The sequence below is a fragment of the Mustelus asterias genome, chromosome 3 (assembly GCF_964213995.1).
Source record: "Mustelus asterias chromosome 3, sMusAst1.hap1.1, whole genome shotgun sequence".
In the NCBI taxonomy this organism is placed as follows: Eukaryota; Metazoa; Chordata; class Chondrichthyes; order Carcharhiniformes; family Triakidae; genus Mustelus; species Mustelus asterias.
In genome coordinates, this window is record NC_135803.1 from 130,039,212 (window position 1) to 130,065,818 (window position 26,607).

The window sequence follows — 26,607 nt, forward strand, 5'->3', positions numbered from 1 at the left end:
CGGGATGCAGAGCCTAGAATAGGGGGAGATTGGGGATTGGGACAGAAAGGATTGGGTTCAGAATTGGGTGCAGGAAAGATTGTAGCTCAGCGCAGAGTACCATCAAGGGGGGTTGGAGAAGGAGTCGTGGTAACAATAGCGACATTATCCGTTGATTTCTTTTATGTGGGGTTGGGAAGATCACAGGGAAAACCAATCTTGCAGGGGACTACAAGAAGGCATTTGGTACTTTATTTGAAAAGGGGGTGTTTCAGGCTTGGATAAAGAACAACATACATTTTGTCCTTACCCAATGTGGCAGAGGACACACTTTCAGCCAGAAACATACGCACACTTCCTGCCCACCTTATTAGGATCTGAGTAGAACCTGAACAACAGGCCAATTTCTAGGCCTAAATTCTGGAATAATTATACTTCTTAATGGCTAGAAGAACATTTGAACATATCTCATTTTGTACAAGTATCTCCAGTGAGATTTAACAAATTGTCTTAATACTTTCTAATTGTCACATGATTTAAAGCCACCCTTTCTACTTTATAAAAAAAAACAATGATGTGTTTCACTGCCAAATCACAGACCAGCATATAGAATACATCATGTGGTGTGATCTAAAAATGTATAGTTCTCCTTCATTTGCGACTGTTTTTATTCTTTGCTGATGCAACACAGTTTGGATTTCTGTCTTTGGACAAAAACAAAAAATTTCAACCAAAGCAGATTTGAAATTTTATGCAGCCAATAATGACACCAAGCATAGGATAAGTGATTAATAATGTCTAGTTAAATGTAGGTTAATTAGTAGCTCCGCTTATGAAATAATTGTTTCTCCCTCCAGGGAGATATTTCCTCTCGCACAGATTTATCCCATCACCAAAGTCATGATGATTTTGTTTGCACTCTGTGTTACAGCTAGTTCATACACTAATTAGTATGTTAGTGTTAATGGAGCATGTTAACACACTGTCACTGCATTACTGGTGCTTCTGTTTGTTAAGGACATGTCAAGGGTAGCTTTGCCCTAAAGTCTGAAGATTTGAAAATTAATAGAAAGGGATAATGAGCCAGAAACTGCTCCAATGGTGGGTTTGGGGACAAATTACATTAACTGGACTTTATACTCACTTTGAGCTCGCGCTAAATTTATGTCTGTTAGTTAACACTGCAGCAACATCTAGGATGTCATGAAGGTTGTGTCCATACTATATGGAGGATGGAGAGCTCAAAAGGTAGAAGCAAATGGGTGAGTCAAATAAAATATAGAGACAGTAAGGGATATGGAAATAGAGTGGATCAAGAGAGAATGAAATAGACATAAAGAAAAATTAGAGAAAAGTTAAAAAGAACAAGCAAAGGAAGAGGGCATTGTAACCCAGTTCAGTTTTGGAACTGCTGCATTTGTCCTGGATAAGTTAGTAAAGGAACGGTAGGATAGGTAAGTGAAACATGCAAAGGTTGGCTGACGACACCACCGTATTGGGTCGGATCTCAAACAATGACGAGAGGGAGTACAGGAATGAGATAGAGAATCTGGTGAACTGGTGCGCCAACAATAATCTCTCCCTCAATGTCAACAAAACAAAGGAGATGGTCATCGACTTCAGGAAGCGTAAAGGAGAACATGCCCCCTGTCTACATCAGTGGGGACGAAGTGGAAAGGATCTAGAGCTTCAAGTTTTTATGTATCCAGATGACAAACAACCTGCCCTGGTCCCCCCATGCCAACACTATAGCTAAGAAAGCCCACAACGCCTCTACTTTCTCAGAAGACTAAGGAAATTTGGCATGTCAGCTACGACTCTCACCAACTTTTACAGATGCACCATGGAAAGCATTCTTTCTGGTTGTATTACAGCTTGGTATGGCTCCTGCTCTGCCCAAGACCGCAAGAAACTACAAAGGGTTGTGAACGTAGCCCAGTCCATCACGCAAACTAGCCTCCCACCCATTAACTCTGTCTACATTTCCTGCTGCCTCGGCAAAGCAGTCAGCATAATTAAGGAGCTCACGCACCCTGGACATTCTCTCTCCCATCTTCTTCCATCGAGAAAAAGATACAAAAGTCTGAGGTCACGTACCAACCGACTCAAGAATAACTTCTTTCCTGCTGCCGGCAGATTTTTGAATGGACTTATCTTGCATTAAGTTGATCTTTCTCTACATCCTAGCCATGACTGTAACACTACATTCTGCACTCTCTCGTTTCCTTCTCTATGAACGGTATGCTTTGTCTGTATAGCGCGCAAGAAACAATACTTTTCACTGTATGCTAGTACATGTGACAATAATAAATCAAATCAAATCATAATCAAATGAAAAACATTCTTGACCTTTGAAAATACAACCAACAGCCTCAGCCTCACCCTGACCACTGTTGTGGAGCATCTAAAAGACACCCGACACTGAGTCAGCTGTAGATAAAAACAAGCAATGGTTTTATTGAGTACAAGTATGTACACAGGGGAAATGCTCTCTCAGAGTTCTATAAAAAGGTAGTTCAGAGTTATACAATTTCTGCTGGATATATATATATACACCATCTATGGGACACCCGATCATTAACTCACAATGTTTTTAATCTTGTACATCTAATTTGTTACGTCCGTAATTACAAATGTGTTTACCACATGAACATGAAATGACCTATTTAGTATACCTGTTATTATAGAGGAATTTATAGAACAATCACGGAATGACCTGACCCTTAGCAGAAACAACGTTCACAGTTTATTCCAAAACATGAATTTTGCTGATCCATTCTTATGTTTAGCTGCTTTGCCAAGTCATCTGCATATCTACCCTTGATTCTGAAGTCAAGCAATTCATTTATTACAGTGCAACTCATCGGTCATTCATCAACTCAGTTTATTGTGACCCAAAGGTCACATTCCTTTAGCTAATGATGGACTGACCCATAGGGGAGTCATCAGTGTCCTGGCCTGGCCAAAAAGTCATACTTCCTTCTACATCTATTCTAGATTTTTTACTGGAAATTTAAAAAAATTTATATCCGCAACTTGACCAAGCCTGGATGATCCCACAATGTATTCTAAAATGCCACTTCACCGCTCACAGTCAAACACCCAGTAGATAAGTTGCTACACAGTTTTCATAGGGAATAGGAATTGCTTACGCTCACATAAATAGGAGAGTGGATGGCAAGACCATCCACAATAAGATTGGTACAAGAATGCAGCAAAAACAGATAAAAACTATTAAAGAAAACCCCTGAGGGTAATTCAATACCTGCAAAAGTAATACTATATAGCTTTAATTATCATCGCTATGGACAGTTGTATATGTTATAATGATATAAAGGCACCAATTGCTCATAAGGGATTGTGCAAACCTGATGTGGGTTAATTCATTAATTCTAGACACGTGAACAAATATACATGGACAGGAAGCTTGAGGACATCAGAGATTCAGAACTCCGTTTGCTTGTTCTGTTCCAGGCTGAAGTGAAACTGAGGCTGGATCACATGACACACAACCTTTAAAGTGATGGCATCCTGCTATCAGGCTTAAAGCCATATTACAACATCCCCCTTCCTTTTCCCCCTTTCATCAAAGTATAACTATTTACAATTCACGTTCATGTTTAGTTACCATTACATGAGTGTTTAGGGCTGGTGAATCTACGAGGCTCTAGAGTGTAGAGTAAAGCCACTGCTGCGTCCAGATCTTGTAATGTTCACCTTACCCCTCTGTCAATCTTGGGCGATAACGAGCTGTTACCTTTCAAGTTGTTAACCTTCTTAGGGGAGATCATTTGAATCTTGGCAAACAATTTGGACAGTGTGACAGTGTCTACACTTGCCATGAGATTGGCAACGTGAAACATGTATTCACTGCTCTTCACATCAGTGTGCACATCATCGTCATTTTGTGGATTGTCAATCACGTCGTGCATATGTCAGACAGGATACCAGATGGCCATTCTTATTGCTTGAAAGTACCCATTGGTTACAGTCTGTTTGGATCAGAGCAGAGCTCTTTAAAGCTGCATCACCCTTTGCTCTAGTGCACTGCCACTGTCTATGGCCCTTGGAAGACATGCCTTGCAGAATTGCCGGCAAGCTGGGCAATTTCTCGGTGCTTGTAGAGGTCCACACCATCCATATGCCTTGCTGGGTTTGGGTGTTCTAGTGATTGCATCAGCAATTGGGGTTGCACTTAGGGCCTGTGAGCAACATCAAACCTGCGAGGAGCACTTTATACTTCCATCCATCCTTGAGTAGATTTTCGATGCTATACATTTTGGGCTTGTCTAGCAGATCTTCCTGAAATTTTTTCATGAGAGTGAATATGATCACCAACCCAACAATTCTGCCTACTTGATCTGCATTTGAAATATCACAGTACATATCCTTTTCTCTGCATCTGCTGATGAAGTGGTCTATGTATTCTGCAGGCTGTTGTTGAAATGACATGAACTCTAGTCAGTGACTATAGAGTTTTAACCAGGTACTGATCCGGACTTCCAATGTTGTCCATATATTCTGGTATCCTTTTGCTCTTCTGCTGTTAATCCTGACAAATTCAACCTGTACAGACCTTCATTTCCAATTGCTAGATGGATTTTTATGGCTTCTTTTTGGTCCAAATACAGCTGAATCAAGAAACCGTAGCTCTGTGTGCTGTTTAAACATTCTGGGCGGGATTTTCCAGCCATGCCCGCCCCAAAGCCAGAAAATCTCACCCGAGGTCAATGGACCTTTGCATGGTCCGTTCCCACCTGCTATGATTCCCATGGCGGGTGGGATGGGAAAATTCTGTAATCTGAATTCAGATGTTAGATCAGCTGCATCCTAATTTAAACTCTGGAATTTTGTGGACACTTTAGCCTTCTTTTTCCTTTGGAACCTGCAATGAGTGTCGCTATTGCACCCTTTTCAGAATCTCCACCCATTATAATCAAAACCCTCTCTGGCCTGATTTTTTTGACTGTTCTGTTTTTATGTTTGACACTCAACCAGCTGCTATTGATCGGGCCCAGATCCTGGTCACTCTCATTTCCTGAATGTGTTAATCTGGTACTGGATCTCTTGATGTGCTATCCTACTCAGGATCCATCTGCTTACCAACATTTTTGTTGAGTACTATCTCTTCACTGTCCTCAAAGCTTTCCTGTGCAGTCACAAGGCTGAAGTTTCAACACTCTCTGAGGCTGCGGCTTCGTTGGAGTCTGACCAGAAGATTGAGGGTCGTCTCCTGCCAGATAGCATGATCTAAGACTGTTCATCATGTCATAATTGTACTGAATCTTGCTGCCAGGTTGCGCACAATGTCATTTAGAAGGAACCACTGCTGCAGACCAAGGCACCAATCACTCATAAAGCATTTTGCAAACTCATTGTGGGTTCATTTATAAATTCTAAGCACTCGTGAACATAAATACATGGACTGAAAGCTTGTGAACATCAGAGTTGTGGGGCTGTGTGTGCTGTGCTCTGCTTCAGGCTGAAGTGAAACTGAGGCCGGATCACATTACACACTTCCCTGAAAGTGATGGCATGCTGCAATCCCTTAAAGGCACATTTCAACATGGGCATCCAAGTTTCATTGTCATGACAGAACCACAAAACATCTCGTAACAGGGATCTCTATGACATTAATTGCCAGGCCTAAATGAGGATAGCAGGAACAATTCGTAATAATGTCATAAATTCAGCAATGTTAGGATTACCTTTAAATTCAGCGGTGAGCCTCACAGTGAGAAGGGACTTCTTGTTGGTTTTGGCAATGCCAAAGGCAGCATGTTGCAAAATTATCAGGAATTTTCAGCGATTACAATTGATAGCTTACCTCTTTCAGCCTGGAAGTTGTTGCATTTTCTTTTACTTATTAGTGATAGTGAGAAATGTTAATTTGTCATTCGAATGATACAACTTCACAGCAATTTCTGGCACAGAGACAACTGCACGGATGTGGCATTACAATGGGGAGGCGATGGCCTAGTGGTATTATCGCTCGACTATTAATCCAGAAACCCAGATAATGTTCTGGGAACCCGGGTTCGAATCCCGCCACGGCAGATGGTGGAATTTGAATTCAATTTTTTAAAAATCTGGAATTAAGAGTCTACTGACGACCATTGTCGATTGTCAGAAAAACCCATCTGGTTCACTAATCTCCTTTAGGAAAGAAAATCTGCTGTCCTTACCTGATCTGGCCTACATGTGACTCCAGAGCCACAACAATGTGGCTGACTCCCAAACTGCCCTCTGAAATGGCCTAGCAAGCCACTCAGTTGGAACAATCGCTACAAAGTCTCAACAAAGAAATGAAACTGGACGGACCGCCTGGCATCGACCGAGGCACCGGAAAATCCAACAGCAAAACGAACGGCCCTGACGACCCTGCAAAGTCCTCCTTACTAACATCTGGGGGCTAGTGCCAAAACTGGGAGAGCTGTCTCACAGACTAGTCAAGCAACAGCCTGACATAGTCATTCTCATTAAATCATACCTTACAGATAACACCCCAGACACCACCATTACCATCCCTGGATATGTTCTGTCCCACCGGCAGGACAGACCCAGCAGAGGTGGCAGCACAGTGGTATACAGTCAGGAGGGAGTTGCCCTGGTAGTCCCCAATATCGACTCCGGACTCCATGAAGTCTCATGGCTTCAGGTTAAACAAGGGCAAGGAAACCTCTTACTGGTTACCACATACCGTCCTCCTTCGGTTGATGAATCAGTATTCCTCCATGTTGAACAACACTTGGAGGAAGCACTGAGGGTGGCAAGGGTGCAAAATGTACTCTGGGTGGGGGATTTCAATGTCCATCACCAAGGATGGCTCGGCAGCAGCACTACTGATAGAGCTGGTCGGGTCCTAAAGGATACAACTGCTAGACTGGGTCTGCAGCAGGTGGTGAAGGAACCAACAAGAGGAAATAACATACTTTACTTCATCCTTACCAATCTGCCAGCTGCAGATGTATCTGTCCATGACAGTATCGGTAAGAGTGACCACCGCACAGTCCTTGTGGAAACGAAATCCTGCCTACACATTGAGAATAACCTCCACCATATTGTGCGGCACTATCACCGTGCTAAATGGGACAGACTTTGAACCGATCTAGCAACTCAAGACTGGACATCCATGAGGCGCTGTGAGCCATCGACAGCGGCGGAACTGTACTCCAGCACAATCTGCAACCTCGTGACCCGGCATATCCCCCACTCAACCATTACCATCAAGCCAGGGCATCAATCCTGGTTCAATGGAGAGTGCAGGAGGGCATGCCAGGAGCAGCACTAGGCATACCTAAAAATGAGGTGTCAACCTGGTGAAGCTACAAAACAGGACTACTTGCATGCCAAACAGAAAAAAAACAGCAAGTGATAGACAGAGCTAACCACAACCAACGGATGAGATCTAAGCTCTGCAGTCCGGCCACATCCAGTTGAGAATGGTGGTGGACAATTAAACAACTCACTAGAGGAGGAGACTCCACAAATATCCCCATCCTCAATGATGGAGAAGCCCAGCACATCAGTGCAAAAGATAAGGCTGAAGCATTCGCAGCAATCTTCAGCCAGAAGTGTCGAGTGGATGACCCATCTCGGCCTTCTCCAGTGGCCTCCAGCATCTCAGATGCCAGTCTCCAGCCAATTTGACTCACTCACTCTTATTACTTTAACAGTAATAGTGTTTTTATTTTGTTGGTGGTGTTTTAGTTTGTGAACATAAGCCTTTTGGAAGCAGAGAGCCCCGAGCAGCTGTGGAACTCCAACTATCAAGAAACAGTTGGAGGCACTGGATACTGCAAAGGCAATGGGCCCTGATAACATTCTGGCAATAGTACTTAAGAGTTGTGCTCCAGAACTTGCCGCTCCCCTAGCCAAGCTCTTCCAGTACAGTTACAACACCGGCATCTACCCAACAATGTGGAAAATTGCCCAGGTATGTCCTGTACACAGAAAGCAGGACAAATCCCACCCAGCAAATTACAGCCCAATCAGTCTACTCTCAATCATCAGTAAAGTGAAGGAAGGGGTCATCAACAGTGCTATCAAGCAGCACCTGCTCAGCAATAACCTGCTCAGTGACGCCCAGTTTGGGTTTTGCCAGGGTCACTCAGCTTCTGACCTCATGACAGCCTTGGTTCAAACATGGACAAAGGAGCTGAATTCTAGGGGTGAAGTGAGAGTGACAGCCCTTGACTGCATTCGACTGAGTGTGGCATCAAGGAGCCCAAGCAAAACTGGAATCAATGGGCATCAGGGGGCAAACTCTCCACTGGTTGGGAATCATACCTGGTACATAGAAAGATGGTTGTGGTTGTGGAGGGTCAGTCATCTCAGCTCCAGGACATTTCTGCAGGAGTCCCTCAGAGTAGTGTCCTAGGCCCAACCATCTTCAGCTGCTTCATCAATGACCTTCCCTCCATCATAAGGTCAGAAGTAGGGATGTTCGTCGATGATTGCACAATGTTCAGCACAATTTGTGATTTCTCAGATACTGAATCAGTCCATGTTCAAATGCAACAAGATCTGGACAATATCCAGGCTTGGGCTGACAAGTGGCAAGTAACATTCACGCCACACAAATGCCAGGCATTGACCATCACCAATAAGGGACACGCTAACCGCCGCCCCTTGACATTCAATGGTGTACCCATCACTGAATCCCCCACTGTCAACATCTTTGGTGTTGCCATTGACCAGAATCACAACTGGACTCATCACATAAGCTACAAGGGTAGGTCAGAGGCTAGGAATACTGCGGCGAGTAACTCACCTACTGACTCATAGAACATAGAACATAGAACATTACAGCGCAGAACAGGCCCTTCGGCCCACGATGTTGCACCGACCAGTTAAAAAAAAAAAAAACTGTGACCCTCCAACCTAAACCAATTTCTTTTCGTCCATGAACCTATCTACGGATCTCTTAAACGCCCCCAAACTAGGCGCATTTACTACTGATGCTGGCAGGGCATTCCAATCCCTCACCACCCTCTGGGTAAAGAACCTACCCCTGACATCGGTTCTATAACTACCCCCCCTCAATTTAAAGCCATGCCCCCTCGTGCTGGATTTCTCCATCAGAGGAAAAAGGCTATCACTATCCACCCTATCTAAACCTCTAATCATCTTATATGTTTCAATAAGATCCCCTCTTAGCCGCCGCCTTTCCAGCGAAAACAATCCCAAATCCCTCAGCCTCTCCTCATAGGATCTCCCCTCCATACCAGGCAACATCCTGGTAAACCTCCTCTGCACCCTCTCCAAAGCCTCCACATCCTTCCTGTAATGTGGGGACCAGAACTGCACACAGTACTCCAAGTGCGGCCGCACCAGAGTTGTGTACAGTTACAACATAACGCTACGACTCCTAAATTCAATCCCCCTACCAATAAACGCCAAGACACCATATGCCTTCTTAACAACCTTATCTACTTGATTCCCAACTTTCAGGGATCTATGCACACATACACCTAGATCCCTCTGCTCCTCCACACTATTCAAAGTCCTCCCGTTAGCCCTATACTCAACACATCTGTTATTCCTACCAAAGTGAATTACCTCACACTTCTCCGCATTAAACTCCATCCGCCACCTCTCGGCCCAACTTTGCAACCTGTCTAAGTCTTCCTGCAAACTACGACACCCTTCCTCACTGTCTACCACACCACCGACTTTGGTGTCATCAGCAAATTTGCTAATCCACCCAACTATACCCTCATCCAGATCATTAATAAATATTACAAACAGCAGTGGCCCCAAAACAGATCCCTGAGGTACACCACTTGTAACCGCACTCCATGATGAATATTTACTATCAACCACCACCCTCTGTTTCCTATCCGCTAGCCAATTCCTGATCCAATTTCCTAGATCACCCCAATCCCATACATCTGCATTTTCTGCAGAAGCCTACCATGGTGAACCTTATCAAACGCCTTACTAAAATCCATATATACCACGTCCACTGCCTTGCCCCCATCCACCTCCTTGGTCACTTTCTCAAAAAACTCAATAAGGTTAGTAAGGCACGACCTACCTGCCACAAAACCATGCTGACTATCACCTATCAATTCATTACTCTCCAAATAACTATAAATCCTATCCCTTATAATTTTTTCCAACATCTTGCCGACAACAGAAGTGAGACTCACCGGTCTATAATTCCCGGGGAAGTCTCTGTTCCCCTTCTTAAACAATGGGACAACATTCGCTAACCTCCAATCTTCTGGTACTATACCAGAGGCCAACGACGACCTGAAGATCAGAGCCAGAGGCTCTGCAATCACTTCTCTTGCCTCCCAGAGAATCCTTGGATAAATCCCATCCGGACCAGGGGATTTATCTATTTTCAGACCCTCCAGAATATCCTGCACATCCTCCTTATCAACTGTAATACTGTCTATTCTACTCCCTTGCAACCCAGTGTCCTCCTCAGCTATATTCATGTCCCCTTGCGTGAACACCGAAGAGAAATATTGGTTCAATGCTTCACCAATCTCCTCCGGTTCCACACATAACTTCCCTCTGCCATCTATAACTGGCCCTAAACTTGCCCTAACCAACCTTCTGTTCTTGACATACCTATAGAACGCCTTAGGATTCTCTTTAACCCTATCCGCCAAAGTCTTCTCATGTCCCCTTTTAGCCCTTCTAAGCTCGCTCTTCAACTCCCTCTTAGCCAATCTAAAGCTTTCTAGTGCACTACCCGAGTGCTCACGTCTCATCCGAACATAAGCCTCCTTTTTCTTTTTAACCAACAAAGAAACTTTTTTGGTGCACCACGGTTCCCTAGCCCTACCAATTCCTCCTTGCCTGACAGGGACATACCTATCACAGACTCGCAGTAGCTGCTCCTTGAAAAAACTCCACATGTCGGACGTTCCCAGTCCCTGTAATCTCCTAGTCCAACCTATGTTTCCTAATTCTCTCCTAATAGCCTCATAATTACCCTTCCCCCAGCTAAAACCACTGGCCCGAGGTTCATGCCTATCCCTTTCCATCACTAAGGTGAACGTAACCGAATTGTGGTCACTATCACCAAAATGCACACCAACTTCCAAGTCTAGCACCTGGTCTGGCTCATTTCCCAGCACCAGATCCAATATAGCCTCACCTCTAGTTGGCCTGTCTACATACTGAGTCAAAAAACCTTCCTGCACGCTTTGAACAAAAACTGACCCCTCTAACGAGCTAGAGCTATAACAATTCCAGTCAATATTAGTCAAGTTAAAATCCCCCATAACAATTGCCCTATTACTTTCACTCCTAAGCAGGATTGACTCCGCAATCCTTTCCTCAACCTCTCTAGAACTTTTAGGAGGTCTATAAAAGACTCCCAACAGGGTGACCTCTCCTCTCCTATTTCTAATCTCCGCCCATACTACCTCAACAGATAAGTCCTCATCAAACCTCCTCTCTGACACTGTGATACAATCTCTGACCAATAATGCTACCCCTCCCCCTCTTCTACCTCCTTCCCTACTTCGACTAAAACATTTGAACCCCGGGACCTGCAGCATCCATTCCTGCCCCTGCTCTATCCATGTCTCTGAAATAGCCACAACATCGAAGTCCCAGGTACTGATCCACGCTGCAAGTTCACCCACTTTATTGCGAATACTCCTGGCATTGAAGTATACACATTTCAAACCCTGCTCCACCCCACCTCTGCAATGCCGTGCATTGCAGTCCCCATCCATGCATCCCTCACTTTCAGCCCCACTACTCAGGATCCCTCCCCCCCCCCGAATCAGTTTAAACCTCCCTGCATGGCCTTAGCAAATTTACCCCCCAGGATATTGGTCCCCTTCTGATTAAGGTGTAGACCATCCTTCTCATAGAGGTCACACCTTCCCCAGTACGAGCCCCAATTGCTTAAGTACCTGAACCCCTCCCTCCTGCACCATCCCCTCAGCCATGAATTCAAACCTTCCCTCTCCCTATTCCTCTCTAAACTATCCCGTGGTACAGGCAAGAGTCCAGAGACTCTCCCTATTCCTCTCTAAACTATCCCGTGGTACAGGCAAGAGTCCTCTCCCTATTCCTCTCTAAACTATCCCGTGGTACAGGCAAGAGTCCAGAGACTCCTATTCCTCTCTAATAGTCTCTCTCCTATTCCTCTCTAATAGTCCTCTCCCTATTCCTCTCTAAACTATCCCGTGGTACAGGCAAGAGTCCAGAGACTCCCCAGAACCTATCCACCATCTACAAGGTACAAGTCAGGAGTGTGACGGAATACTCTCCACTTGCCTGGATGGGTGCAGCTCCAACAACACTCAAGAAGCTTGACACCATCCAGGACAAAGCAGCCCGCTTGATTGACACCATATTTACAAACATTCAATCCCTCCACCACCATGGCTCATTAGCAGCAGTGTGTACTATCTACAAGATGCACGACAGCAATTCACCAAAGATCCTTAGACAGCACCTTCAAACCCAAGACCACTTCCATCTAGAAGGACAAGGGCAACAGATAAATGGGAACAACACCACTGCAAGTTCCCCTCCAAGCCACTCACCATCCTGACTTGGAAATATATCACTGTTCCTTTGCAGTCGCTGGGTCAAAATCCTGGAATTCCCTCCCTAACGGCATTGTGGGTCAACCCACAGAACATGGACTGCAGCGATTCAAGAAGGCAGCTCACCACCACCTTCTCAAGGGCAACTAGAGATGGGCAATAAATGCTGGCCAGCCAGCGACGCCCAAGTCCCACGAATGAATTTTTTTTAAATTACAACTGTGAAAAGAATGGCAAAATTTGTTAAGTTATCTGAACTGAACAAAGAAGAACAGTGTGGCTTCAGTTCGTTTCACAAATGACCAGCTCAAAGGTTCCATGCTGAAATTCCATCTTTGTTTGAGGCTCCTCCCACCTCACGAACCTCAGCCATAAAAGCTGGACACATGAGAAGCCCTGGACTTGACCTGCTAATGTCTTTAGTATCCAGAAATCTATCCACCTCTTGTCTTAAACATGCTCAATGATTCTGCCTTCACAGCCCTCTGGCATAGAGAATTCCAAGGTTCACCATCCTCTGAGTGAAAAAAATTCATCCTCATTTCAACAGTTGTTGTCCAGCAAAATAATGTCTTAAATGGCCTTCCCCTTATTCTGAGACTGTGTCCCCTTGTTCTAGACTCACCAGCCATGGGAAAACATCCTATTTGCATCAACCCTGAAATGCCCTGTTAAGAATTTTGTAAGTTTCAATAAGATTACGTCTCATCTTTGATGCTCCACAGAATACAGGCCCAGTTTCCTCAATCTCTTCTCATAAAACAATCTTGTAATCCAAGAGATTAGTCTGGTGAACCTCCACTGCACTCTCTCCATGGCAAGTAGATCCTTCCTTATATAAGAAGGCCAAAGCGATACTCCAGGTGTGGTTTGACCAAAGCCTGTTCAATTGCAGAAAGACATCTGTATTCAAATCCCCTTGCGCTCAAGGCCATGCAAGAAAGTAAGAATGGATATTCATTTTCTCACCATGCTTCACAATTGAGATCAGCAAGGAGATTTCATGAGAGGCCAAGAAATGCTGGTGTGAAGAAACTTTGAAGCATTTTGGCCACATTCTTCAACCCTGAGACTATTATTTATAGACCAGTTTAAATACATATCGTAGAATCCCTACAATACAGAAGGAGGCCATTCGACCCATTGAGTCTGCATTGGCTACAATCCCACCAGGCCCTTTCCCCGTAATCCCACATATTTACCTTGCTAATCCCTCTGACACAAGGGTCAATTTAGCATGGCCAATCAACCTAACGCTGGAGGTTGACGCACCTTGTTGTCTCTGCTGCAGCGCAAGATGCCGCAGAGATGTGCCATGTGCTGCATGGCAATCTGCATAACAATTAATTACCAGATCAGGGACATCTCTTTCTGTCAAAGTCAAATTGTTAAGACAACTTAATGCTAATGCATTTTGCACATACATATCAAACAAGTGGTAAATGCTATCTCCTAAAGGGGGAACACCTTCAACATTTTTTCTGTAGCAAGGTGGCATCGGCTAGATATGAAGAGACATTGCCTGGAGTTCAAACTGTTGTAAATGGTACTTATGTCGGCATCAGGGCACTCTGCAGAGAAAGTTTGCATTTACTTAGTGTTCAATTGTTTTATCATTGTGGAATCATCAGTACATCTGTCAATGGTCGTTGTCCAGGAAAATAAGAACTTATGTTTATGTAGCATATTTCACATCCTGTGCTTCCCAGTCAATTCATTACCTTTGAACTGTTGTCACTGTTATTTTAAGGGCAAATGCAGCAACCAATCTGTGCTCAGTATGTCTCACCAAGAGCAAAGAAATAAATGTTGGTTGAGGGATGAATGATGGCCAGAAGCCTGGGAAAGCTCCTTCCTCTTCAAATGACACATCCACCTCATTAGACAAGTACTCAATATAAAATCTCACCCATACGATTGCACCTTCAAGCAGAGTATTTCTTAATACTGCATGGATATTTATTGATAGCTGTAATGGTAACTCTGCAATAGAATACTTGAAGGATAGTTGGTGTTTTATAATAATTGGAGTCACATAGACATTTCCAACATCTCAATACTGAAGTCATTATAAAAGAATCCTGCGTAAACTGTTGCTGTTTTGCATACTTCATTCATTTGTTTTTAACAAATATTCCCCTAATATAAAGCCAATTTTTGTCTCTTTGCACAACACAAGAAACAATGCGTTTATTGACTGGGATTCCAAGGTGTTTGCATTATTTGAAGGTAAATTACTAATGGGTGAAAACTTAGGCAAAGGGAAAATTAAATGCTTTGCAACCACATCCCTTGATGCCACTGAAAAAAGCCTGGAAAAGCAAAGGGCCACCTTTCCTAGGCTATAACTTCTACCCTGATTTAAATGTACTCTTGCTCTGGTGCAATGAAAGTGAGAGCAAAAAGGCAACAGTCATCTGCAGTGTTCTCTCCAGGAAAGGATGATGTGTCACGCAGGAAAGAGATGCTGACGTCAGGAACCGCTGAGACCAGCAAATCACCCTCATTTGCAGTCATGTACAAGCAACTTGAATGACTTTAATTGACTCTGTCAGGAATTTCCTTCCATGAAGCTGGCAGCTGTGCTTTGACTGGAGGGTGGCTTTCAGCTGCAAAAGGAGCCACTCTCTTTTAGGACAGCGACTGCATTCGCGCTTCAAAAATCAACCGCATCAAGGAATTCTGCCCACATGTCTCCGCTGTACTATTGTGAACAATTAGCTTCTTTTCTTCCACGCTGCAACTTTCTTTTTTTTTTAATGGTCAGTTGCCAACCGCCTTGCCACATTTTAATTTCTTTAGCCAAGGCCTTTAATTTGATTTGTTTTTTAAGTACTGATAATTTAGAAGACATTGCAAGATTTGGCGTGCCCGACCTTCTAATTGTGTCATGAATCATCACAACCCCACAATTGCAAAATTAGGACTATACTCCATCGCTTCTATTTAATTTCAGTTCTTTTCAGTATTACTGGGAGAAATTTTAAGGAGCCCACAAGAGTGGGAAAGGTAGCGTGCTTAATTAGGTAGGATCCAAAATTTTGATTTCCCAACAGTGGGCTGAGATGCAGAGATAAAATCAACAATGTGTTTGCGTCGTGTCGGGAATTACACCGGCCTGTGACAGGTTCATACTTGTAATACATTTCCATACCATAAATACTCATTCAAATGAAACAGTTTACAATAAAGTTCTACCTTCAAAATAGACAATGGCACATGAGAAACTTTGTGGCACATGGTTTTCACGACCATTTAAGGGTGGCATGCACCTGTAAGCTTTGTGCAGTTGTGTGCAAGGTCAGTGGTTTCTCTTGTTTAATTCTCTGGCCCAAGGGAGCGGGAGCAGGAGAGTGGCAGCTTGCACGGAGACTCGAGCCCGGCAAGGCTGAGCCAGTCGTGAGAATGGTTGTTGAGGATGGAGGAATGAAAGCAAGATCAAGGGAAGGGCAGAGGGTTGGGTCGAGAATGTGAAGGGGTGAAGTGGGTAGGGTCTGGTTTCCTGAGTGTGGTGGTGGAGAGGAACAGTCAAGAAAAGAAAATGCAGGGCCAGAGGGCTGTACCAGTACTGTCCATCTCAGGGTGTTGGCTGGACTTACAGGATTTTGAATTCACCTACAAGATTTCAATCATTCCTGCTGAGATTGTGACTGGACAATAGCCTTCACAATACATAGAAGAGAGAGCCAGCTGAGGCTGTGCCATGTCCCGCAGAGTGGTGAGTACAACACTGGACACTAACATGAACATTCAATAAAGAGTGAACAAAAAAAAACACAACACTATTGTGGAAGAAACAAAGGAAATGTCCCGAATACCCCTGCAACCATCGATTACAGGGTACTGTCGCTAGACATGAGGCATGCCAGTACATTAAGCTCTCTGACTAAGCAAGTTGCTTAACAAATGATGATGTTCCACACGTGGGTAATATGAAACCAATGTAATGTGAAATATTTACAAGTGAAATTTAATTTGAAAAAAAGTCTTTGTGCTCTCCAGTCTCATGTTAATGGCAACAGGGTTAGGCTGGAAAGTTGTGACCGTGACGCAGAGCCTCCCTGTTTGACCAGGAGACTCTGTAATAGGCTGCCTGTAAATGCAGCTTTGGCAGCTGACGGCGGGTCTCACCATTGAAAGCTTCCCCAGCCGTTAAATCGAATGTGTTCTGCATGCACACCGCTGGCACTTAGAATTTTAATTAGAGAAAAGGCAAAAAGAAGTGGCGCACAATTCTAGTTGCTACATCAGGAATGGCTTGCTATTGACAAAATCCCGGCCACTCCGTTAACTTGGTAGTTATTTCTACTGGTGAACATTTAACGTTAGACAATAATGGCTATCAGAGAAATCAAAGCATTCATAGTGGAAGGCTATCTACAATCAGAATGACCTATTGAACCTAAAGCCTGAAAGCCAGCTCTATCAGCTTGTGGCAGGATTTCTACAACACATCAGTCTTTCAAACTGCATTTTAACAACACTCGAACGAACCTGCTCCAGTATTGATGCCCATCTTTCTTTCTTATCCCGAAATCTAGCGCTTCATTTGCTGAACTTAACAAAAATTATTCTTTATAAAGCCCCTGACATTTGCCAGAGGACAAATCAACTCTACTGATGACTCCACAATGGATTAAAGATGTTGCCACCTTTTCACTGTTCCTATTGATTGTAAATACTCAAGCAGACAATGGCTACAACAATGACTGCACTTTCTTTTGAGTTAGTTCCGACTTTTAAACAAAGCTTAAAACCACCCATTAAATGATGTGGAGTCAATTATTTTTAGTGTCAGCAGGACAATGGGTTGTGACTATACCAGGGAAAACAGGAAATTCTTTCAGCTTCTCTACATTCAAGGATTGGCACCTTTTCAATTATGCAGATGACAAAAGTGTTGATTTCTTATAACACCACAGAAATATAGTTATTTTTGTATTATCGTAATAAAGTGGTTCCACCAAGTAGATGAACACAATGGCAGCTTTACCAGAAGAGTCATCTCATTCAAAGGGCCGGCTTTAAGAATTAATTCTTCTCAGTGGATCAATATTGTTGGCATTCAGTTGAGTAAGTACTTTGAGATAATGAAATGTTTCATTTTAAATGGTTTTAAAATTCTCAGAATCTGTTCCTCTTATTGGCAAATAACTGATCAAGACCTGGCTTTTGAAGAAGTAGAGATATGCTAATTGTTAGCAAACCATCTGCTGGGGTATCTTATACATGCCAATTACTCAAGTATAATTTTATACGTACATAATAGTTGCATTAAAATGTGCTTAGATTGTAATACAATTAAAGGGATTTGATAAGGTTACTCTGAATGTAATATTGTGGGGAAATAAAAGTTTGCATTTTTAAACAGAAGTTATATTTGTTATATTTTGGAAGTTTACCAAAAGGCAAGCTTGTGCATAAAACATGTGACTGGCCAGAAGGGTACATGAAATCAATCTGGTCAGCAGTCAATGCACAGAGGGAAAAATAAAAGGTTTGCTTTTATATCTCCGCCAGGATATCCTGAAGTACTTCATTTCCAATGAATTGCCATTGAAGTGCAATGCCTATTGTTATGCGGGCAAATGTGGCAGTCAATCTGTGTACTACAAAGCCCACAAACGCAATGATGAATGACCAATTAGCCTGTTTTTGAGGGTGTTGGTTGAGTCAAAGCACCTGAGAAACTCTCTTGTATTTTTTTTCAGATTATGCAATTCAATCTTTTACAAATTACTTAGAATGTGCGACAGTCATTTCACATTACATCTGGAAGATTTGATTTGATTTGATTTATTATTGTCACATGTATTAGTATACAGTGAAAAGTATTGTTTCTTGCGCACTATACAGACAAAGTATACTGTTCATAGAGAAGGAAACAAGAGCGTGCAGAATGTAGTGTTACAGTCATAGCTAGGATATAGAGAAAGATCAACTTAATGCAAGGTTGGTCCATTCAAAAGTCTGACAGCAGCAGGGAAGAAGCTATTCTTGAGTCAGTTGGTACGTGACCTCAGACTCAGAACTCAAACTGTTGTGTAATTTGAACTTATGACCTTTTGACCTAAAGGTGAGTGGGTTGCCAATTGAGTCAAATAGCTATATCAATACAAATAGCCAGCAAACTGTTAAGGTTTTTGAAAATAAGCAATTGAAACACAAATGGTTATGTACTTTGTGCTAATGGCTTGTTATCAAAAAGTCACAATTTATTTTGCTCCAGAATGCTTTTCAAAAACATAGCAATAAGATTAAGATCTGCTTGGATTTTTGTGAATGGCACATGTGAATGTGTTTCAGCTCATAACTCACTTCACCTCGCCTGTTAGATCTGATTGCGTGACCATACCTGAATTATTATGTTGTGAGTTCTGCTGGAACTGTGCAGTTTGTCACTATCATAAAGAAAGTCAAAGTTTTTATATTCACATGACATAAGGGCACAGTGGTTATCACTGCTGCCTCAAAGGGCCAGGGACCTGGTTTCAATTCTGGCCTTGATTAATTGTCTCTGTGGAGTTTGAACATTCTCCCCTTGTCTGCGAGGGTTTCATTTGGGTGCTCCAGTTTCCTCCCACAGTCCAAAGATGTGCAGATTAGGTGGATTGGCCGTGCTAAATTGCCCCTTAGTGTCCCAAGTTGTGTGGGTAAGGTGGATTAGGGGTTTTGGGGATTGTGCGGGCGGGGGCCTGGGTGAGATGTATGTGCCTGGGTGGGGTGCTGTGTCGGTGCAGACTCGATGGGCCAAAGGGCCTCCATCTGCACTGTAGGGATTCTATGATAATGACTGAAGCAGTCCTCAGGTAACAATTGCTTCTGAAGATGACATTAAAAATTAGCCATTACATGTTTAATAATGTGCAGTTGCTCTCTAATTCATATAAAACAGGAGAGATATTTAAATTGTTCATAAATAAATATGGTCATAATGAGGAAAATAGAAATAATCACTGAATCTGGTTAAATATATTTGAATTTTAAATTTGTAGCTAGAATTTGATTTCAGGCATTATTTATTTATACAGCAGTAATCCATTCTTACCTCTGCTGAAAACACAATATATATTTTATAAATGTGTTCAGACATGAGAAATTTTGGGTATAGGTTTTGATAATGTACGGCACTCTGTACAATGTGTTAATTTTGTTTTAATGCAATTTCCCTTCTGTTACAATATAAACAAGAAAAGCAAAGCAAAGATAATACTTGTTAAGAAATTATTAACTGAATGTAGATGTCAGATATGTATCTGTTGAGGTGGTTTTCTACAAGCTGCCGCAAGATTTACTCAATGGAAATTCAGTCTGAAGCAGATGATGTTCTCAACTGGTGTGATCTTTCACTGATTTTAAAATAGAAGCCAAGTTTTATTAGTTTTTGTTAATTTCAGCTCTATATTGGGAGAATTGTGACTCAGAAAGAATGAACATGCATTTATATAGCACCTTCCATGAACGCAAACAATTCCAGAGTACTTTTCAGCCAATAAAATGCTTTTGAAGAGTAACCACTCTAATGCAGGGAAATATCACAACCACACTGTGCGCAAGGTCCAACAAACAACTATCAGATAAATGACCAGATAGTCTGTTTTAGTGAGGTTGGTTGAGGGATAAATGTTCACCAGGCCACTCGGAAAATTCTCCTGCTATTATTTAACTAATACCCAGGGAGCTTTTGCATCCACCTGCAGGGCAGAGCAGGGCAGACAGGGCAGGGCAGACAGGGCAGGGCAGACAGGGCAGGGTGGGACAGACAGGCAGGGCAAGGCAGGATGGGGCAGACAGGGCAGAGTGGGGCACACAGGGTGGGGGCTTCCATTTTCAACAACAATAGCAACTTCAACATGTATACTTTTCAGGTGGTAAAATGTCCTGTGTTATCACATGAAATTTGACACTGAGTCAAAGAAGGAGTTTTAAAGCAGGTGTTTAAAGACTTGGTGACAACAGATAGATTTTATGAAGCATCTTAAAGGCTGAAAAAGAGAACTTAAGACAGAGAGATTTAGAGAGAAAATTCCAGGGCTTAGGGCCCGAGGCACTGAAGACACAGAAGTCAATGGAGGATTGACCAAAATCAGGGATGTTCAAAAGGCCAAAATTGGAGGAACGCAGATATTACACGTTTGTGGGATTGGAAAATATTACAAATATTGGGATGGACACGTTCATGGAGGAATTTTGAATTTTGAAAAGAAAGATGAGAATTTTGAAATCAAGGGGTTGCTTAATTGAGAGCCAATGTAGTAAGTACAAGGATGACAGGTGAATGCGACTTGGTATGAGTTAGGACACACGCAGAAGAGTTTTGGATGATTTCACGTTTACAAAGTGTAGGTTGTGGGAGGCAGGTTAACTGTGCATTGGAATAACCAGATCTGGAGAAAATAAATGCACAGAAGAGGGTCTGACCAGCAGATGAACAGAGACGGGGCAGAGTTGAGGATCTTATGGAGGGGGAAATTGACCGATGGTGCAGATATGTGGTTGAAAATATGACATAGAGGTTGTGAACAGTCTGGTTCACACTTAGACAGCTGCCAGAGAGAAATGAAGTCAGTGATGTGTGAGCGGAGTTTGTGAAGGGGACCAAAGGCAGAGGCTTCAGTCTTTAGAAGACTTTCGACAAAGTCCCACGTAAGAGATTAGCATGTAAAATTAAAGCACATGGGATTGGGGTAGGGTATTGAGATGGATAGAAAACTGGTTGGCAGACAGGAAACAAAGAGTAGGAATAAATGGGTAATTTTCCAAATGGCAGGCAGTGACTAGCGGGGTATCACAGGGATTGGTGCTAGGATACCAGCTATTCACAATATGTATTAATAATTTAGATGAGGGAACTAAATGTAATATCTCCAAATTTGCAGATGACACAAAGTTGGGTTGGAGGGTGAGCTGTGAGGGGGATGCAGAGATGCTTCAGTATGATTTGGACAAGCTGAGTGAGTGGGCAAATGCATGGCAGATGCAGCATAATGTGGATAAATGTGAGGTTATCCACTTGGTAGCAAAAACAGGAAGACAGATTATCATCTGAATGGCTATAAATTAAGAGAGGGGAATCTGCAACATGACCCGGGTGTCCTCATACACCAGTTGCTGAAGGTAAGCAAGCAGGTGCAGCTGGCGGTAAAGAAGGCCTTCGTAGCGCAGGGATTTAAATATAGGAGCAGGGATGTCTTGCTGCAATTATACAGGGCCTTGGTGAGGCCATATCTGGAATATTGTGTGCAGTTTTGGTATCCTTATCTGAGGAAGGATGTTATAGCTGCAGAAGTAATGGTTGGGGTGGCAAAGTGTTTAGCACTGCTGCCTCACGGCGCCACGGACCCAGGTTCGATTCCCGGCTTGGGTCACTGTCTGTGTGGAGTTTGCACATTCTCCCCGTGTCTGCGTGGGTTTCCTCCGGGTGCTCCAGTTTCCTCCCACAGTCCAAAAATGTGCGGGTTAGGTGGATTGACCATGCTAAATTGCTCCTTAGTGACAGGGGAACTAGTTAGGGTAAAGGCATGGGATTATAGGGATAGGGCCTGGGTGGGATTGTGGTTGGTGCAGACTTGATGGGCCAAATGGTCTCCTTCTGCACTGTAGGGTTATATAATTCTATGAGAAGGAGTAGACAAAAGGTTTACCAGACTGATTCTTGAGATGGCGGGTCTGACGTATGAGAAGAGGTTGAATCAGTTAGGATTATATTCGCTGGAGTTTGGAAGAATGAGGGAGAATCTCATAGAGACCTATAAAATTCTAACAGAGCTAGACAGCGTAGATGCAGGATGGATGTTTGTGATGGTGGGGGTGTCCAGAACAAGGGATCACAGTCTACGGATGCGGGGTAAACCTTTTAGGACTGAGATTAGGAGAAATCTTTTCACCTGGAGAGTGGTAAGCCTGTTGAATTTGCTACCACAAAAAGTAGTTGGGACCAAAACATTGTATGTTTTCAAGAAGGGGCTAAACACAGAGCTTGGGGTGAAGGGGATCAAAGGATATGGGGGAGGGTGAGATCAGGCTACTGAGTTAGATGATCAGCCATGATCATAATGAATGGCGGAGCAGGCTCGAAGGGCCGAATGGCCTACTTCTCTTCCTATTTTCTATGTTTCCCAATATTTAGAGAGAGATATGTATTATTCTTCCAGCAATGGATATTGCAAAAACAGTCTGACACAGAACACAGAGATCTGAGCATGTGCAATTGCGCCTCTGCTGCGATCCACCAGCTTTTGGTTGAGCTAGGCCCTGCCCACTCCCCCTGCTGGCAAGAAACTGGTTTGGCGACATTGTTTTTGCCAGAGTTATTAAATAAGATTCGATTTTTAAGTCATCCAAAAAAAAGCACAAATTTATCCCGTTTTCATGCTTGTTTGGCAATTAGAATTTTTTTGGTAAGGTCGCCTCCAACATCTCCAACAATGCAGCAACCTCTCAGTCCTTCACAAAAGCCTACATAATGCATTCAAGTCTTTGTAATAAGGCTAAAATTCATCAGTTTTTGTTTCAGAGGAAGAATTGTTAGCAATGAGCCAAAGTTGACAATCATACTGTTCATTCACAGCTGAGCCCCGTTCACTCCATGAACCCAAATTTCCTATGATCTAATTCCCTTCTTTGTGACGTCTTTGATAGACTATAAGACATTGGAGCAGAATTAGGCCACTTGGCCCATCGAGTCTGCTCTGCCATTCAATCATGGCTGATATTTTTCTCAACCCCATTCTCCTGCCTTTTCCCCATAACCCCTGACCCCCTTGTTTTTCAACAACTTATCTATCTCTGTCTTGAAGACACTCAATGACCTGGCCTCCACAGCCTTCTGCGGCAAAGAGTTCCGCAGATTCACCACTCTCTGGCTGAAGAAATTCCTCCTCATCTCTGTTTTAAAGGACCGTCCCTTTTGCCTGAGGTTGTACCCTCTGGTTCTAGTTTTTCCTACTAGTGGAAACATCCTGTCCAGGTCCACTCTATCCAGGCCTCGCAGTATCCTGTAAGTTTCAATAAGAGCCCCCCCTCATGAATATGACAAGAATTTAATAGTAACTCTGTTTTTAGCTGTCTATTCCATCTAAGATTGACTGATTTTCCTAATGTGCTTTCCTAGACCCATCCATGAGTTTGACATTTTCTCAAAGCTGTTAAGTTTCAGAAACACAAGAAAGATGACCATCAATAACACTCACACATCGAAATAAACCAGATTTGTCATCTGTAACTTCCTTATAGTTCGTAGCTATTAGGCTAGTTTGATTGATTTTACTTTGGGTTGTTGTTAGGGGCTTATATGAGGGTTACCATGATGTGTGAGTTGTCTGGAGATAATGAAGAACCAGGAGAGAGGAGGGAAGTATTACGATCAGGACAGAAGTTGAGCTGTTGACTAGGGCTTGTTAAATGGGATGGGAGGAAGGCTGTTCGTGGAACTGAAGGTTGGTGGCATGGTGGCACAGTGGTTAGCACTGCTGCATCACAGTGCCAGGGACCCAGGTTCAATTCCAGCCTCAGGTGACTGTGTGGAGTTTGCACATTCTCCCCATGTCTGCGTGGGTTTCCTCTGGGTGCTCCGGTTTCCTTTCACAGTGCAAAGATGTGCGGGTTAGGTTAATTAGCCATGATAAATTGACCCTAGCGTCAGGAGGATTAGCAGGGTAAATGTGTGGGGTTACAGGAATAGGGCCTGGGTGGGAACGTGGTTGGTACAGACTTGACGGGCCGAATGGCCTCCTTCTGTGCTGTAGGGATTCTATGAATGGAAGTTCATATGTCAGTTCATAGATATGTCATCAAGGGTCAACCTGAAGACGACATATGCTGGAATGTACCAAAAAATGTTATCACCTTGTTTCCTTTACATCTGAGTGAGTAAATTGCTGGATTTACAAATATTCATATTTCCCAATAGAAAAACAGCTTTACAGCAGTTTCTGGAGTGTGAAACTCACCATTGGTACAGGAACATCCTCAATGATCAAGCAAGATTAAACATATGTGAGCCAAAAATCCAACAAAATAACCAAGTTGCGCCAATTATTTCGATCAATGCCCAATATTTTGATTGGCATGTGATTCTCATGAACAAAGAGAGAGAATCTTGATTATGATTTGAACATTTGGAACATACAGTTTGTAGGGCTGTGGCAGCATTGATGCATGTGTATATTCTGTTCTGTAGAGTACTGCTGCATTCTTTAATGTTTTGATCCTACATGAGTAAAGGAGCTAAACAATGAATTGCTCGAAGCCAAGAAGAAGTTCTGTCCCCAATTCCAGCAATTTTATGGTGATTACAGAAGCCTAAAATAGGATGTAAAACGTTCGCAGCTTACCTTTCGATCCGGCCAGTTGTATTTTGCAAATATTGTATCATAAGTATCCACGGCTCCATCAGTAACGAGCATAATAGCTTGACTGCAGATGCTTCCTTGACCTGTGTTGTTAAACTGGGAAAAGCAATACAGGAAGAGAGAGTATTGTTAGAATAATTATTTCTTCCATGAAGAGATCGTGTCAAAATTTAAGATGCACCACCATCTGCATAAAACTTTCTTCACTTATGGATTGAAGGCATATTTAACAACGCACATCCAAGGTGCTTCTTGTGTCTTTCTTTGGTTTATGTGAGTTTGAACAGGTTGTATTTATTACACTGATAATAAAAAGGGAATAAAGAATCCAGATGAATGTCCCTCTTGTGCCCACAGTTTACTCTGGGATTTGTCATGAAGTCTCTTTCTCTTTGTTGTGTCTGTCATTATTTATTCTGAAAGGGATGAAGCAGACTTTTTAAAAATCGATTTTTATTCACAAGTTTTATCTTTTAAACTCACTAATTCCCTGTGAGCATTGTAACTATTGATCTGCCAGCGTTATCAGAAGATGGAGTCCGACATAGCTGTGAGGTGATTAATAAGGAAAATCCAAAGGTCCCTTAGGCTGAGCAATTATTTCCTGGCATTTGCTTTTCAGGATTCACTATAAGATATGGAAGGCTTTATTGTCTTGTGATATATGACAGAAGCATACGAGCAAGTACCCCAGAATGCATTATTTTTCTGCCAGTTCATAATTGGAAAATCTCCCCTACTCTCTACTTAGGTTCTTTCCACCTTGATTCGTGAATAATGCTGGGGAAATAGGACTGCAGCTGATTTGCTCACCTCTCTGTTTAGTTGAGGAAAGCTGGAATTCCATTTAATCATACACTAAAGTTGGATTTGACTTCATGACCTCTGGTCCAATATCATAACTACTAGACTTTATAAAATTTATTTGTTCATGGGATGTGGGCATTGCTGGCTAGGCCAGCATTTATTGCCCACCCCTAGTTGCTCTTGAGAAAGTGGTGTTGAGGTGCCTCCTTGAACTGCTGCAGTCCATGTGGAATCTGTGAAATTCACTACCACAGAAAGTAGTTGAGGTCAAAACATTGTGTGATTTCAAGAATGAATTAAATATAGTTCTTAGGTCTAAAGGGATCAAGGGACAGGGGGGGAAAGGCGGGATCAGGGTATTGAATTTGATGATCAGCCATGATCCAAATGAATGATGGAGCAGGCGCAAAGGGCCGAATGGCCGACTCCTGCTTCTATTTTCTATGTGTGTGTTGTAGGAACACCCACAGTGCTCTTAGCAAGGGAGTTCAGATTTTTTTAATCCAGCGACAGTGAAGGGAAGGTGATAGAGTTTCAAGTCAGGATGGTCTGTGATGTGGAAGATAATATGAAGGTGATGGTGTTCCCATGTATCTGCTGTCTTTGTCCGTCTAGATGATAGAGGTTGCGTGTTTGGATGGTGCTGTCAAAGGAATCTTGGTGAGTTACTGCAGTACATCTTGTAAATGGTACACACTGCTGTCACGGTGCTTCGATGGCGAATGGAGTAAATGTTTAAGGTGATGGATTGAGTGCCAATCAAATGGGCTAGTTGGCCTCGATGGTGTCCAGCTTTTTGAGTGTAGTTGGAGCTGCACTCATCCAGGCAAATTGGGAGTATTCCATCACACTCCTAACTTGAGCCTTGTCGATGTGGACAGGCTTTGGAGAGTCAGGAAGTGAGTTACTCACCACAGAACTCACAGCCTCCGTCTTTACCC

At 42.9% G+C, this 26,607-nt stretch overlaps 1 protein-coding gene across 1 annotated transcript in view; it reads right to left on the minus strand.

Moving 5' to 3' along the window:
* Window positions 1–26,607, minus strand: part of cacna2d3a (calcium channel, voltage-dependent, alpha 2/delta subunit 3a) — an 838,535-nt gene that overhangs the window by 353,596 nt on the left and 458,332 nt on the right. The window contains exon 11 of the mRNA XM_078210160.1: window positions 24,842–24,955. Coding sequence (XP_078066286.1) covers window positions 24,842–24,955 — 114 coding nt within the window. The remainder of the gene's footprint in view (window positions 1–24,841; window positions 24,956–26,607) is intronic.